The sequence below is a fragment of the Canis lupus genome, chromosome 27 (assembly GCF_003254725.2).
Source record: "Canis lupus dingo isolate Sandy chromosome 27, ASM325472v2, whole genome shotgun sequence".
Lineage (NCBI taxonomy): Eukaryota > Metazoa > Chordata > Mammalia > Carnivora > Canidae > Canis > Canis lupus.
In genome coordinates, this window is record NC_064269.1 from 4,047,047 (window position 1) to 4,063,868 (window position 16,822).

Sequence of the window (16,822 nt, forward strand, 5' to 3'; positions counted from 1 at the left end):
GGTCTAGAATCTCCTAGATTATTAAGACATACACCTAAAGTTCCCTACTTCTCTTACCAATGGCAGAGATCAATATAAGACAGGTAAGATATGATCTAAATAGACAGTGGTAGATACTGATTTGTAAGCCTAATATGTCCTCTCTTGAACGATAATGCCCAAAAACTAGAAATTTGTTTTGGGTCTTTAAATAGACAACATAACTCAAGTCATTAGAGGCAAAGTATTTTTATTATGAGCACAAGAGAAGCCTGGACGTGGGCCCTCACTTAACTGGTTCACCAGGTTACTCAGAATCCTGTCTACAAAACAATGGGTAAGGCCCACTGCACACGGAGCCTGGAGGCCACTGACTCCCTCAGTGCATCTCCGCTCCCAGCCCTGTACCTGTGCCCTTGCTAAACGTCAGCTGAGCTTGTTTCTATGCCTTTTATGCTTGTTCTTGTGTTCACATAATTTAACTATTATATCAATTGATAAAATAGAGTGCAAAAGGATAGAGAGAGTTATGCCTTGGAAAGCCTCATTAAAAAGTTATCATTGGTAGACACAAGTTAATTCTAAAAGGTAAGATTCTGTATTCTAGTCCCTTTGCATGTACCTGCATTCTAGTCTAACTTAAAGGAAATGAAAACAAACCAAAGACCATGCAATTTGATGTAGGTTGTCACACTACTCTATTATGAAATGCAGATATTTACACGTTTTGTGTTAAAATTTAATACTTGAAGAATTTCTTTTTATGATTCTCTGCTTCAATCACCTTTTAAAACTGACCACTATTAATATCAGTTCCAAGCATACCAGCTGAGAGTTCTACTGTATCACCCATAAGCCTTACTGAAAAGCAGATATAGCCTTAGAAGAATGGACTGATGGTCATAAGACAGACAAGGCCTTGTTTTAAAGCAATTTGACAGTGCAAAGAAATAAACTTGAACATCATATTACTCAGACTATCCTACTAATCAATATAGACGACTGGGAAATAGAAAGTCTGGCAGGTTCCTAGATCTCTGGTATTTTAGAACATACAGAGTCTGCAAATGTTATTACCTGTAGCCTGGACTCCCCACTGAAAATACACCATCTGGCAAATTATCCATCGACCACCTTCTTTAAAAAGTTCTAAGTTAGGTATTTAGTTTATGTTATACACATATCTGGAGTTAACCTCTAGGCTCTTCCCTACCAGAACATATGGGGTCCTTACTATTCTACTGTAGATCCAAATGCTCCAAGCTGAGAAGCTACAGATACTGGGGAGATAATGCCCTCTTATTTCATGACCAAATCAGACCCTGAATGACTTTTACAAGAATCCGGATTAGTAAGTTAGCAGAGCATGTAATTTCTATAATTGCTTTCCAGGGAAAAATAAGAAATATCTTGGGAAATTTCAGTTTCCTATAATAGGGAAAAAATGTGTAACTCATCACAACATTCTTCCATTATGTCTCACAATTCATTCCAAATGAAATAAGCATTTTGTTTGTTTGAAAACATGAATAGTATGGAAAATATTCTCTTGGCAGGTCTGATTCTTAGCCATCTTTCAGAGATCAGCCCAGCCCCACCTGTTCATGGTCTTTTCTGACCAGCCTATCCTCAGTAGATTCTCTTTCTTGTTTTTTTTACTACAAATAATCTTGTTCTACCAGCTGATAATTCAGAACTACAGACCCTGAGGATAAAGGAAATCTTCAAAGTTATCTTGCCCTATCACTCATCTCAGGTTTACATCATTTCTACGACATTACTATTAACTAGCAGTGAATATATCCAAATGACCCAAGCAGATAAATAATACATGTCGGGAACACTTCTAGTAACACAGAATTTTCTTTTTCTTTCTTTTTTTTTTTAAGATTTTATTTATTTATTCATGAGAGACACAGAGAGAGAGGCAGAGACACAGACAGAGGGAGAAGCAGGCTCCATGCAGGGAGCTTGACATGGGACTCGATCCCAGGTCTCCAGGATCAGGCCCTGGGCCGAAGGTGGCACTAAGCCACTGAGCCACTGGGGCTGCCCTAGAATTTTCTTTGTCAAAGACAGCCCATGCTTCTTTGGGGGATCATACATTATCCAACAAATATCTACTGAGCCTACTATGTGTATGTGCTGGCATGACTATCAGGATCTGGGGACTGAATTGTGAACAAAACAGGGGAGGTCTTGGCTTTCATTGGCCTTATACTGTAGTGGATGTAGAAAATAGTAACTATAAACACATGGTGATGAATACCGCGCAGGCAAATAGAGAGTGAAAGGGAATGTTATTTAAAACAACAGTCTCTCTAAACCCCTTACTGGAGATTATGCTTGCAATTATTATTTTTGCTGTTAATAATAATCACCATTGTTATTTACTAAATGCACCTTGTATACTTCAAATAATGACCTCACTGAATCCTTCCCATAGCTCTATCAGGTTTACAGGTTCAGAAATCAACTGAGTGCGGTTAAGTAACTTGCCCGAAGGCACAGTTCTGGAATGAAGTGGTGGGCGATCCAAAGGCTGTAATTTCTTTTTTTTTTTTTTTTTTTAAGATTTATTTATTTATTTGTTCATGATAGACAGAGAGAGAGAGAGAAAGAGAGAGAGAGAGAGAGGCAGAGACACAAGCAGAGGGAGAAGCAGGCTCCATGCAGGGAGCCCAACGCGGAACTTGATCCCAGGACTCCAGGATCGCGCCCTGGGCCAAAGGCAGGTGCTAAACAGCAGAGCCACCCAGGGATCCCAAAAGGCTGTAATTTTGAATGAAGACTGACTCTTCTCATCACTCTACCCCCCTAACTAGTAACGTATCCCTCACACAGAGCTCAGGTCTTTCTCCTTCTCTGATGGCTTATCTTACTCAGCTCTCTAACTCCATAGGAAAGCTCCTTCAGAGGAAGAACAATATCTTACATTTGCTCGGATCCCTGCACGCTAGGCACCCATTAGAGAACATATGTAGTAAGACTGTAGTTGTTGACAAGCGGATTGATTTCTGTTAAAGATGTGTTCCACACATGGTTAGTTTAAACTTCCATGGTTACTAACCACTCAGGCACAAAAAAAGAGAAAGAATTTGCTGAGGCAGGTCAATTCAATTTCTTGGCAACCTGAGCAGAAAAATACTATGTAGTCCAGAGGGAGAAATGGTACTAATTACATTATTTTGCCAATAGTACCCAGAAATCCGAGTACTGACTGGTAAGAAAAGCAAGGTGTCATAACTGGCCCAACAAAGAAAAGGCTTGATCAGTGGCTGCTGTCACCTCTGACAACAAAACCAACAGGCCCTGACAAATACCCAATGTGTGCTCACCTGCAATACACGGCTCATCCACTGGAAACTGTCTTCCTCTGAGGCGTCGGGTCTTTGTTCCGCAACCACCACAATGCGCTCATCATAAAATACAGACACAGAAAACACAGCAATTCTAAGAGAGACAGATCGAACACATCAGGACTCCCTTCACAACCAGTTCTGTTTGCTTTGCTCAGTTGGAATAACAGAGAGGAGACATCCCCACCACGCTACCCAGAAATGAGTAGTTTAGAAAAGAAAATGCCACAGTCATTACCATTAAAATGAGGACTCAAAACATGTATGAATAAGCACCACTGGCATGAACAGTGGGACACAGTGATAAATAGGACAAAGTCCCTGTCTTCATGGAGCTTGCATGTCAGAGACAGAACAAATAAATATAAAATCATGTCATGTTGTAGTATACACTAGGAAGGAAAGCAAGGCAGGGTGAGGGGCACAGTGGTGTGCGGGGTGGCCGCACCACCAAAGGCAGGGTGGTTGGGGAGTGCCTCCCTGAGGAGCGGACACTGGAGCAGAGACCTGAGTGAAGTGAGGACGCGAGCCATGCGAAGATCTGGAGGAAGAGGTTTCCGGGCAGAAGGAACGGAAAGCGAAAAGGTTCTGAGGTAGGAACGAGCTTGGCAGGTTTGAGGAACAGCAAGAAGGCCAGTGTGCCTGGAGCAGAGTGGTGAAGCAGAGAGTGGTGGGGAGAGGTCAGAGCCAGGCCAGGGCAGGCGGGGGGACCTGGCAGGCCAAGGGGAGGGGGATGTTCTGAGTGAGGTCTCCGCTCGAACGTCCCCTTACTAGTGAGGCATTCCCAGACCACCCTATACAAACCGGTAAGCACACTCCCACCCCCCCAGGGGTGTTCTTTCTATGGGGCACTTAGCATCATCCCCCATGCTCTCTATTTCCCTGTCTCTGCACTTACTGTCTGTTTCCCCCAATGAGAATGTGAGCTTCACAAGGGCAGAGACCCGGCCTGTTTGGTTCACTGCTACATGCCCCATGCAACCCTCTGAGCACCCAGAACAGTGGCACACAGTTGACATCCAATAAATATTTGTTGAACTGGTGCATGAAAGAATGGGAAGTCGCTGGAGAGCTGAATATGTCAGCATGCAGGACCATCTCCTTCCCTTCCTTCCTTCCACATGTATTTATTGAACACCTACCATGTGCCAGGCACTGTGCTGAGTGCTGGGGATATAACAGTGACCAAAGACAGAAGGTCTAGTGCCTCACTGAGTTTACATCTGAGAGGAAGCCACGTCATTACAAAAACTACACATTTTAGGAACTGGTTCTCATGTTGGTTTCATTAATCTTTCCTAACATCTTAAAAAACTAAAGGGATACCAAGAGTGCTTTAAAGATATATACCCATGATTATAAACTATTGGACAGATATCAACTACTCAAATATGTACCAAATATCTTTTCTTGTGCTAATAAACAAAGAAAAAAAAAGGATTGGTAATTGACTTCATCCCCGGAATTTGAAATTAGCACTTGTGTACTATGTCAATCTCTGTGTTAAAATGTTGTAATAATTTAGAGATGAGCAAGAGGAACAATCCTCAGATATAAAATTCCTACAACGTAGCATCTATTTTAATTAGTCTGAATGGCACTACTTCTATATTGATGGAATGTAGTTAAGTTCACTGTTCTAAGTAGAATTCTCCGGAGTCCTCAGAATTCCACAAATAGTAATAGTTAAAAATTAAAATACAGGATGGGGTTATATCTTATTCGTCCCAACTTCAATCAAAGAATCTGCCATATTAAGGTAAATATTCAAAGGCCAGTTCCTGCTGTGCTTAACCAAGAATAACCCAATCACTCAGACTACAGAATACAAATCACCCTATAAAGATACATTTAGATTCCACTGGAAGTGCTAACATTTGAATTTTGTACTACTCACCTTCCTCTATAAACAGTCTTTATTGATTCAACAGCCAATCCAGTAGCAACAATGTCATCAGCGTTATGTCTTCGACCACTAACCATCAGTAACCCATCCATTTTTCCAACCACGAACACCAAACTGCCCTGAAAGGTAACAACAATTAACCTTGATTTCCATTATTTAAACAGTAAAACAGACATTTTACTTCTTGTCTTGAAAGAGAGCTCATCAAAAATGAGAAGAAAACTATTTTATGGATTCTAAGTGTTTTTTTTTTTTTTAAAGATTTTATTTTATTTACTCATGAGAGACACAGAGCGAGCGAGCGAGAGGCAGAGGGAGAAACAAGCTCCACGCAGGGAGCCCAGTGCGGGACTCGATCCCGGGTCTCCAGGATCAAGCCCTGGGCCACAGGCAGCGCCAAACCGCTGCGCCACTGGGGCTGCCCTAAGAAAGTGTTTCATACCTCAGAAATCAGAGGGGGAATCAGAGCATATTACAATTAATTACAGTACATAAGAAAGGAATTTGTTTATATTTATTCTCAGGGATGAATTTTATAAGGAAACAGCTAGGATTTCACATATGCATATTTTTCCAGCTGTGATTATGCACCTATTTACAAGATGGATGCACAGAAAAAAATTAACTCATTTCATACTAGAATTAAGAAGAGATTAAACAGCTGAATACGAGAGCGCCTGTTTTAGGTTTATAAGAGTAATGCTGTTTCCATCTGGCAAGATTAGAAATAGGCTCATAAAGAAAGGTCTAAGAAACACTGCAGGAGCCTCCTCTTCTTTACAAGAAGACAACAGCTGCAGGAAATGTTGCTGTCAATGCCCTAACAGCATCACTGTACAAATACTTCTCAACAATTCTTCTAGACCCATTTACAATAAATTGACCTTTCTGTGTATTACACAAGCTCTAAATTTCCTGGACAATTTACACATATTCAATTATCTAGTAGTCTTCTCCACATGAATGTCACTCATTGAATTATCAAGTATAATGTAATGTCATACACCAACTGCGTTATGTGAGTAAGATGAAGCTTCTAGCCTCAGGAAGCTACTGGTTAATATCAGAAGACAGAAAAGAACCAGCCATTTCCAACGCAGTTTGAAAAGTGCTATTGGTGGAAGTAAACAGAAAGACACTGATTTGTCCATTTCTCTACTTCTTTCACAGCAGAATTTTTAGCTGGGCATGGCTGACCAAAATAAAGACTGTATTTCAGTGCCCTCTGACCAATGAGACATAAGGGGAAGTGTTGCTCAGCAACTTTAGGAAATCTTCCGTAAGAGATGGTAGGACTGCACTCTTTCCTCTACCCTGTTTCCCGGATAGGATGCTGCAGCTCCATCTTGGACCTCAGCCATGAAAGGTAAGCTAAAAGGAGCTGAGTTGAGGGGAACTTTTTGGGGCTGAGAGGAGTCAAGACAGTAGCTATAGACTTCTCTTTCTAGGACAGCGATCCTCTTAGAGGTATGCCCTCACACTCCCTGGCTCCATAAATAGTGGGGAAGAAATAAAATTAGATCTTTCCTTATGTAACTTGAGTTGGTAAGAGAAGAAAGAACAAGGAGGTAGAGTTGGATGGAGATATCTGGGCTTAACTATGATCATAAATGTCTGTTATTGACAAAATATAACCCAAACTTCCCACAATGTCATGTAAAACCCTTCATTATCTGCCTCTCTACTACCTTCCTTGTTGGCTCATGAAGCTAGCTGTGAGCTCTCTGAGATATTTTTTTTTTTTTTTAATCTTAATGGTCTCTGTAAACCCAGGGCCTATAAATACCATTTGATGGAAAACAAACTGTTTTCATAGTGTAGTGCTGCTAATTTGTATGAAAATGCTTTGTACATTATTTATTATGGTTTCCCTTTGCTAGGGTAACTTTTTTCAGCACTCTTCTAGCTTACTGAAACATATAAATCAAATCAAAGAAATGTAGCAAGAATAAATGAAGAGTTTTTGAAAGTAAAAACATCTCAGTTTGAAGGAGTCAAATGAACTTGGGTAATGAAAGCAATAAATATTACCTCAGTTTATGACATTCTTACAAAAACAGCTCTAAATATAAAAGAGGCCCTGTAGCATTCTTGAACTAATCTGCATTTGTTCTGTTCAGTGACAGAAACTTTGCAAAGTACAAATATCTGTGTCGGATACACCCAAACCAACATGAATATATCACTTACCGGCCCTACAAACCCCAGCAATCCTGACCGGATGAAGGGCACATCCCCAACAGGAGAGCCTGCAGAGTTCACTGGAATCACCTAAAGACAGAGCAGTGAAAATCTTAGCTTTTTCTTAAAATAGGTATTTGACCTTTAGAAAAGCCTTAAAAAAAATCACAACAGTAATATATACTTGCTGAAAATTTAAAATTATTTAAAGAGTGACCACAGCATCCCCACCTCTTTAAGGGATAAACATTTACACTTTGCTGTTAATCTCTTGGACTCTTTTTAGACATATATATGGAACATTTTTTTTTTTAAAGATTTCTATTTATTCATGAGAGAGAGAGAGAGAGAGAGAGAGAGAGAGAGAGAGAGAGAGGCAGAGACACAGGCAGAGGGAGAAGCAGGCTCCATGCAGGGAGCCCGACGTGGGACTTGATCCTGGGTCTCCAGGATCAGACCCTGGGCTGAAGGCGGCGCTAAACTGCTGAGCCACCGGGGCTGCCCTAGACATATATATGAACATACTAAGAATTTATGTTTGAAAAAGGAATCATATATACCGCTTTTTCAGTAACCTTTTTCCCATACTCGATATTTTTCACATAACCTATGTACTTTGGTCACCTTTATTTTTTTAAATTTTTTTTTTTAAATTTATTTATGATAGGCACACAGTGAGAGAGAGGGAGGCAGAGACACAGGCAGAGGGAGAAGCAGGCTCCATGCACCGGAAGCCCGACGTGGGATTCGATCCCGGATCTCCAGGATCGCGCCCTGGGCCAAAGGCAGGCGCTAAACCGCTGCGCCACCCAGGGATCCCTTTGGTCACCTTTATAAATGCAGGTTGTTCCTCTAGCTCTCTTCGTTCAATAGCTCTGTGATATATCATCACACGGGGGACAAGATAGCGTTGCCTTTGAAGTCAGACGTAAGTTCCATTTTTGGCTCTGGTACTTACTGGTAAGTTCCTGGACTTCTCAAAGCCTCAGTTTCTTTGACCATAAAATAGAGCTACCAATGCTTCTCACAGGTTTAGGGTAAAGATTAAGGGAATGTAAACAGACTTGCAGTGTTTGGCCCAGAGTCAGTCCTCAGGACACTATGAGAATTTAGTGCTATTACAGTGCAAGCAGTTTTTCTGACTAGGGAGGCCATCTAATTTTACTATTATAAATGTGCCTTGCTGAAGACTGCTGTACAGATTTCTGTGTATTTATACAAAAGGTATGAGCCTTTTCAAGTTTTTCTCACCAGTAGCTTATTTTTAAAGATACGCTTTATTTTTTCATCATTGCTAGGTCTTCTGTCCTATTGAAATGTTAACCAGGATTTAAATCGAAGAATCCAGTAAGAAAAATATTAGAGACTTTAATCTGCAAAACCAAGAGAAATAGTTCTCTTTTTTTGGCTAGGATTTTTATTCTACTTCACCGTCATTAAATTTATACTGAAGATTTCAGAATTTCTTCATCATTTATGGACCTAAGCAGTTTGATATTAAAATCTGAGAATTTTGGCTAGGCAGTTGCACTTGTAGGAAAGGCAAAGTCATAAAATATTATCAGTATCTTCAAACACTACTTGAGGATCTTGTTTATGATAAGGAAAATGCAATGACAAGAAATTCAGACATTGGAAACATATGTACTGCAAGCATTTAAAAAGAAGAGAAGTAGGGTAGATTTAAATTAGTAAAATGTATAGACACTCAGCACAGGCAATGAGCCACCTGTGAGAGCAAATCAGGAGCCTGGCAGTAAACCTATGCTTTAAGAATTTATCAATTTCTACTCCTATCAAGGTGAACTGGTCACAACTTTTGAAGGCAAGCCAAGAATGTAGTAGTAATGATGATGATGATAACGGACATTTAGTAATTTCTATTATGCCATTTTAGGTTGTAAACACAGATGATGGTCAGCTCAGGAGTTCTTAACCTTTTCTAGCCACCACACCATTCATATAGAGAACACTCTCCCATCGGTTACATCTGTTGCTACATCATTTTGTAATGATATGCACCAATAATGGTATGGTAGACAGACGTACCCTGTCATAGTGAGACTGAGAATCAACTGCAGAAAAAGGAGGCTCAAAGAATGAAAAACTAGCAGTGGTCATATAATAAGCATTGTCTAATATAATGGCCCGGAAAATGGAGGTTTTTGTTCTCTAAAAGCTACCTAGAGGCAGGTCAATCCCAATTATGAAATACAGACAATTCATTATACTTGTTCTGATTTCCAGGCTCACCAGGCAAACTTTTTCTTTTTCTTTTTTTTTTTTTTTTTTTTAATTTTTATTTATTTACGATAGTCACAGAGAGAGAGAGAGGCAGAGACACAGGCAGAGGGAGAAGCAGGCTCCATGCACCGGGAGCCCGACGCGGGACTCGATCCCGGGTCTCCAGGATCGCGCCCTGGGCCAAAGGCAGGCGCCAAACCGCTGCGCCACCCAGGGATCCCTAACCAGGCAAACTTTCATTACAATTTGTCTTCACATGCAGAACTGTCCGCAGAAAAACAATGTGCTAGTTCCACTAGAATATGAGCTATTAGAGGAGCTGTTTGTTTTCCTGAGGTACCACAAGTATCTAGGATACTGGCAGACGCACAGAAGGTGCTCAGAAAGTACTTGTTGACTGAAAGACTGAATAATGGGAGCAATGTGCCCCAGTGACAGGACAGTTCTTCATTAGTAATCTAGTGCTCTGGGTGACATCAGTCTCTATAGGCTCAGATTAACTTGAATCTGCTCTGGAGAGATGGATCTGTTGTCAATGTACTCTTAAAATTTAATATTTGGGGGCAGCCCTGGTGGTGCAGCGGTTTAGCGCCACCTTCAGCCCAGGGTGTGATCCTGGAGACAGGGGATGGAGTCCCACGAGGGGCTCCCCACATGGAGCCTGCTTCTCCCTCTGCCTGTGTCTCTGCCCCCCCCATCTCTGTCGCTGTTGAATAAATGAATAAATAAAATCTTTAAAAAAAAAATGTAACATTTGGGCTTACAGAGCTCAAAGTATAGCATAATCACCAGAGTGAACTTTTGTGAGGCCTCTCACTCTTTTTTTTGAAATATTTATTTATTTATTTATTTATTTATTTATTTATTTATTTATGACAGAGAGAGAGAGAGAGAGAGAGAGAGAGAGGCAGAGACACAGGAGGAGGGAGAAGCAGGCTCTATGCCGGGAGCCTGACGTGGGACTCCATCCGGGGACTCCAGGATCACGCCCTGGGCCAAAGGCAGGCACTAAACCGCTAAGCCACCCAGGGATCCCCTCTTACTCTTCATTTACTTAACAGATAAACAGTACTTCCTGCATGCTGGGACTGTTCTAAGCACTTTATAAATATCAGCTCATTTAGTCCACAACAATCCTGTAAGGTAGGTACTATGATTTCTCACATTTTAAAGGTAAGGAAATTAAGTCACAGAGAGGTTAAGGAACTCTCCCAAGGTCAGCTAGCAAGTGGCGGAGTTAGGATTTAAATTCAAGCAGCCTAGGGATCCCTGGGTGGCGCAGCGGTTTGGCGCCTGCCTTTGGCCCAGGGTGCGATCCTGGAGACCCGGGATCAAATCCCACATTGGGCTTCCGGTGCATGGAGCCTGCTTCTCCCTCTGCCTATGTCTCTGCCTCTCTCTCTTTCTCTCTCTGTGACTATCATAAATAAATAAATAAATTAATTAATTAATTAATTAATTAATTCAAGCAGCCTAGCTCCAGAGTACACTCTCTCAGGGCTATTTCCCATTGGCCAGGGTATCTGACCTAGTGACACCCAGTAAGTTCCCCCCTAAACTTTAATATCATGTACCTCAAATGTATTTTTCGTCACACCAGCAAGTCCAAAGTACATCATGCCTCCTGTTCTAGAGCTGACACAGATTTCTCCAATTTCATCTGTTTTGCAGAGTTGGGGAGGTCCATCAGGTCTCACAATGCACATCATCCCTATTGTGCAAAAAATATAATTAAGGAACAGAGTTTCTGGAAAACCTCTGTAAAATAACAGCTTCATCCTCGTGAACCCAGGAAGTTTTTCATTTACTGAGTGGCATTAAGTAAAATACCAAACAGGAATGTCAGAAATAGACCTGATACTACACAGGTATATCTTAAATTTCCATCTTTTAGCCCTGATGATAAACAAATAGTTTTTAAAATTCAGCAATAAAACAGATGCAGACCAAAGCTTTCAAAGACAGTGACATATTTTTAAAAAAGATTTCATGTATTTATTTAAAGAGAGAAACTGTGCATGTGAGCAGGAGGAGAGGGAGAGAGAGAATCTCAAGCAGACTCCACGCTGAGTATGGAGTTGTACATGGGGCCCAATCTCATGACCCTGAGATCATGACTTGAGCTAAAATCAAGAATGGGACATTTAACCAACTGAGCCACTCAGGGGCTCCCAAAGACAGTAATATATTAAAAATGACTACAAAGTCCAAAGAAACAGATTAAATTAATTTACCCCAGGGAAGATCAAACTCAAACACTCAGGGAGGCAGTGTGCTCTAACTTTCTGCCAGCCCCAATGTCTTAGCAATTACAGTGAAAACCAGACAACTTTAGTGCAACTCAGTACTTAAGCTTTTCATATGAAAAACTGTAATCAAGTCATTCACAATTAATACAATATTGCTGGAAAGTAAATATCATTAGAATCACCAAACTATTACAGAGGCTTTGAGAAATTAAGTGACTAAGTACTAAATTTTGTATTACTGGGTGGGGATCTCATATTTTATCAGGCTCTACTACCTCTAATGAAAATTTTTATGAAAAACCAAAAGATGCTCTAGAGAACTCACCACCAGGCATTACATGGCCCACATCCTGCACTGTCAGTGCTGAATTTTTATCTTCAGTATTGACCCGTATTACCCCATAGCTCAATCCATTCATTGAGAGAATAGCTCTTCCTGGCAAAGGGGCCCCTGGAACTCCAGGCCTGAAAACAAAATAAGCTCATCAAATTTGGCAAATTAAATGGTATTAAGATAAAAGTACAAATATATAGGAAAGTCAATTTCCTCTGGCTACCATATATACACACCATATCCTCATTTTCTCTACCAAAAACATGTCAAATTAATCAGCTTCACATGCACAAAGCATGGTCATAGTCATTCAGGTGGAAAAAGTATATTTTAATCCAATATTAAGAATATATTGGCTTGGGTGTACTTTCCATTTGTAAGCTGTAATCAAGAACAGCCTATTTTAGCCTAAGATGCTAGCAAAAGAGTCTGAAGAGCAAAACGGCATAGAAGAACTTATTCACAATACGAGATGAGAATAATTAAATTTTCAGTCTACCAGTTACCCTTAGGGCAAGAGTGGGAAAAATAAATGAGATACTTCAAACTGCTTTACAAAGTCATCTTCACTTTTAGGCTAATGAAGGAGAAAATTAGGTAGCACCCCTCGTCATTGCCCGGTAAATACTGCACATGCGATCAAAGTTGTAACATACATCAAGAGCACAAACATTCTGAACAATACCTGCGGATTGCAACAGTCATGGCTTCGGCAGAAGTAGCACACGGACATATGGCCTCCGGTTTCAGTCCATGGCTTTGGAACAGACTCAAGAAGGCATCGCAGGATGACACAGACCCTAAGGGGTTGGAACAGATCAACTTGAAGGCTGAAATCATGATTTTCATTACTGCCAAAAACTGGTAAAGATTAGAGAGCTGACACATTTGCTTCTTCTGAGAACTCCCACCATACATCATTAATTCCCTAGGGATATTTTATTGTGCCTGTGAGATGGTGGGTGCATTTCAAGAACAAATAAATGCTCATCCAGCCCATGAAAGGTCACTGACACTATTCAAAGTCACCATGTGGAATAGGACTACTCCTACCAAACTGCCCCATCAATAACAGATGCACTGCAGCCAAGAGGTAGCCCGTTCGGAAGCAAGCAACTCTTTCGGAAGTAACTAGTTTAGCTCATAATGGTGCTAATATTCTCTTCTATGTGATATTCTCCGATTTGTTTCTTAAGGTCCACCTCACACCTGTGTTTATCCAGGATGACTACTATGCCATTGTGACTTCTGACAGAAATCCATTTATGGCAAAGAGCATGGTTTCTAATGCTTTACCTGATGCTACTCAGAGTGCTTGTGCTTGTAGGGAAAAGCAAGTCACATGGTAAGATCTCTAAAACTTTTCCCAAAGAACTCTGATGTGTTCATAAGGGGAATGTACATAAAGTTCAGACATGGTTCTATCAAGTCACCTTCTTATCACTCCTTGTAGTCACACAATAGAAAAAGGATATAAATGAGTGAGCAAGAAGAGGTGTTTTTGAAAGCTTATAGAAAATGTGGCACATTGGTTCAGTGGAATGTGACATGACAGTGAGAAGGAAACGAAGCACAAACATGTGCTATATGATGGATGAATCCTGAAAACATGCTAAGTGAAAGAAGTCAGTCACCAAACACCACATCTAGTAGGACGGCATTTCTATGAAATGTCCAGGGTAGGTAAATCTGTAGAGACAGAAAAACCGATGAGTGGTTGCCCAGGTTGCCCTCTGTGTCCCAGGGGACACAGAGGGAGAAATGGGTAGTGACTACTCATGGATATGGGAACTCAGTTCATGGTGACAGTTGCAGAACTGCATATTCTGAAACCACTGAACCACTTTAAATGGGTGAGTTTTATGGTATGTGACTTACATTTCAATGCAGATGTTAAAAAAATAAACCTAAAAATGCTTACAAAAAGGGGGCAAAAACCTTAACCTACCAAAGAAAAGGATATTCCTAGACCCACACTCTAGAAATACTCACAGGGATTAGCTCCATCAGTTACAATTAACATTCGGAGGGAACTCAGGCTCACATCTCTTTGGTCTCGATGTGCCATCATAGCCCAATGCAAGTCTCGACATTTTACTAAAGCTACCTTGGCTATAAATTCAAAAGGGATAAAGTTAATACACACGCACATCCTACAATTGGTATGTATTTAATATACTATAACAAAAACATTTTTGTTTATTTTAGGGATCATGATGCTCACTTAGAGAAAATAAAAAAGGCTTCAAAGACTTTGTGCCAGGTGCTCTGAAGCACTAAACAACTGACAGGACACACAATTATTTTGCTAACTGTGACCTGAGGGCAGGCCACATAATTCAGCTAAGGAAGCTATGAACACTGAGCATCCAATAAATCTAATTCAGGGCTCAGATTCAGGCAAATTCATCTCAATTCTTAAGAAAGGATGTCAAGTGACAGCACAGACAACATACCTAATTTTATAGTGACTGAACTCTAAAACCTGTCAAGCCACCAAGGCATAGAATTATGTCTCTGGACGAGCAATGCAATTTGAAAACCCCTGAAATCTTAGTTCAAACAGTCACATAATTAAAGCTTAGATGCTATGTAAAACTACCTTTGTGGGCATGTACTCTTTGGACCCAAGAGAGAGGGCAAGTCTTCATAACTGAGTAGGGTACGCTTATTGTATGCATCTTATTCATTACATTCTGAAAAGCAAAGAAAGATAAAAAGTAAATATCAATACATACTTACCATTTTAAAACTGAACTGATATTTTACTAATGATTTTAATCATGCAAGCAATTCATACTCTTTGAAAAAAATCTGAAATGTTACCTCTAAGGTTAAAGCCTCCTTTGCTACCTACCCTCAAACTTGGTTCCCTCCTCTCCTCTTCAGAGATAATCGGTTAGGAATCTAGCATGTATCCTCCCAGTCCTTTTTCTATATATTTATATATACATTTGTCCCCATAGAAGGATAAATGTATTTTTAACATAAAAGGGGCATTGCTTTTTTTCACTTAAATTGTCTTAGAGCTAAATCTATGCATATCAGTATAAGAGATATGCAGAATTCTTTTTGAACTGCTGTATAATACTCCATGGTATGTCTATATCACAATTTATTGATATCTTTTTTGCTATTATTATTTTTAATTTTTTATTTTTATTTATTTATTATTTTTTTAAATTTATTTATGATAGTCACACAGAGCGAGAGTGAGAGAGGCAGAGACACAGACAGAGGGAGAGGGAGAAGCGGGCTCCATGCACCGGGAGCCCCATGTGGGATTCGATCTCGGGTCTCCAGGATCGCGCCCTGGGCCAAAGGCGGGCGCCAAACCGCTGCGCCACCCAGGGATCCCTCTTTTTTGCTATTATAAACAATGTCTCAAGGGGCATGTTTATACTCACTTCCCTGCACACCTGTCCAAGTGTTTGTCTACAGAAGATACAGAATGGTAGTACTGCAGGTCATAGGATATATACTTTTAAATTCACCAGATACTACCAAACTACCCTCTAATCTGCTAGGCGCTTTCATCATACGCATGCTCACCACACACCACAAAGAAGTGGGTATTACAAAGCAAGAAATCAGTTTCCCTGATTCTTATAGGAGGTCCCTTAGACTTATTGGGAAGATCAAACTCAAACACTCAGGGAGGCAGTGTAGATAAAGCTTAGTGAGCTTTAGGGGTAGATAAAGCTTAGTGAGCTGAGGGGGGTCATGCAATTTGGTGCCTCTTGCCCCCTAAACCAAACATACCTAGGACTCCCTGCCCCCAAAGAGATCCAACCCACAGAATAACTAAGTCTTGGTATTTAGACTGGCCATTTTAGTCATCACCTAAGTGGCCCCCCAAAACAAGATACCAGTGTAAACCTCTTTTACCTCCCTCTTCCAAATTTCTAGCTATGGTGACAAATTTTTGGATTTTAAGGACAAAATGGTGTTAATACTAATTCCTTATACACGTCACCATATTGCTCTTTGTATCATAAAGAGAAAATTCCCTCTAACGCTTCGAAACGGTATTTTAACTTCTGATTTAAAAAAACAAAATGAGAAAGGCTTCAAAAATCAGCTAGGAAGTATGCACTCAAGGAATAGGCTCTTACTACTCTGAGGTGTCCTGGGTGAAAAGGGATCCTCTTCCCCTTCCCTTAGGCTTCCTTTTCTACTCTTTCTCGGATTCCTACAACGTGCAGGGAGGGTAGACGAGATGTTCTTTCAAAGGTCCTTTGCAACTCTCAGATCCTTTATCTCTCAGTCTGCTATATATGGTAGCTTTTCCCGCTTAAATGTCCAAAGTATCTCTATATGGCTAAAAAAAATCACCTATTTCTCAAAGTCCAACTCAACTGTCACTCTTCTGTAAAAATGGCGTGATGCCAGAGATGGGAGGAACTCACTTTTCCCTAACTCCCACAGCACGTTACCTGTTCTATTATGGAAGTAGCCCCATCTACCTTATTACTCTATTCTTTAATCATCGCATGGAGTCATTCAATGCATTTTGCCCAATGGAAAGGTTAGATGTCGTTAAGCACAGTTGCCAAATTCTAAATACATT

The 16,822-nt window shown here is 40.5% G+C and overlaps 1 protein-coding gene across 8 annotated transcripts in view; it reads right to left on the reverse strand.

Annotated features, from left to right (window-relative positions):
* DIP2B (disco interacting protein 2 homolog B) overlaps window positions 1–16,822 on the reverse strand; it is a 220,844-nt gene that overhangs the window by 34,106 nt on the left and 169,916 nt on the right. For all 8 annotated transcript variants that reach the window (XM_049102727.1, XM_025477622.3, XM_025477621.3 and 5 more), the window contains 8 exons: window positions 14,855–14,948; window positions 14,245–14,364; window positions 12,938–13,052; window positions 12,244–12,383; window positions 11,244–11,380; window positions 7,435–7,515; window positions 5,236–5,363; window positions 3,318–3,432 (listed from right to left, as the gene is read on the reverse strand). In XM_049102727.1, coding sequence (XP_048958684.1) covers window positions 3,318–3,432; window positions 5,236–5,363; window positions 7,435–7,515; window positions 11,244–11,380; window positions 12,244–12,383; window positions 12,938–13,052; window positions 14,245–14,364; window positions 14,855–14,948 — 930 coding nt within the window. The remainder of the gene's footprint in view (window positions 1–3,317; window positions 3,433–5,235; window positions 5,364–7,434; window positions 7,516–11,243; window positions 11,381–12,243; window positions 12,384–12,937; window positions 13,053–14,244; window positions 14,365–14,854; window positions 14,949–16,822) is intronic.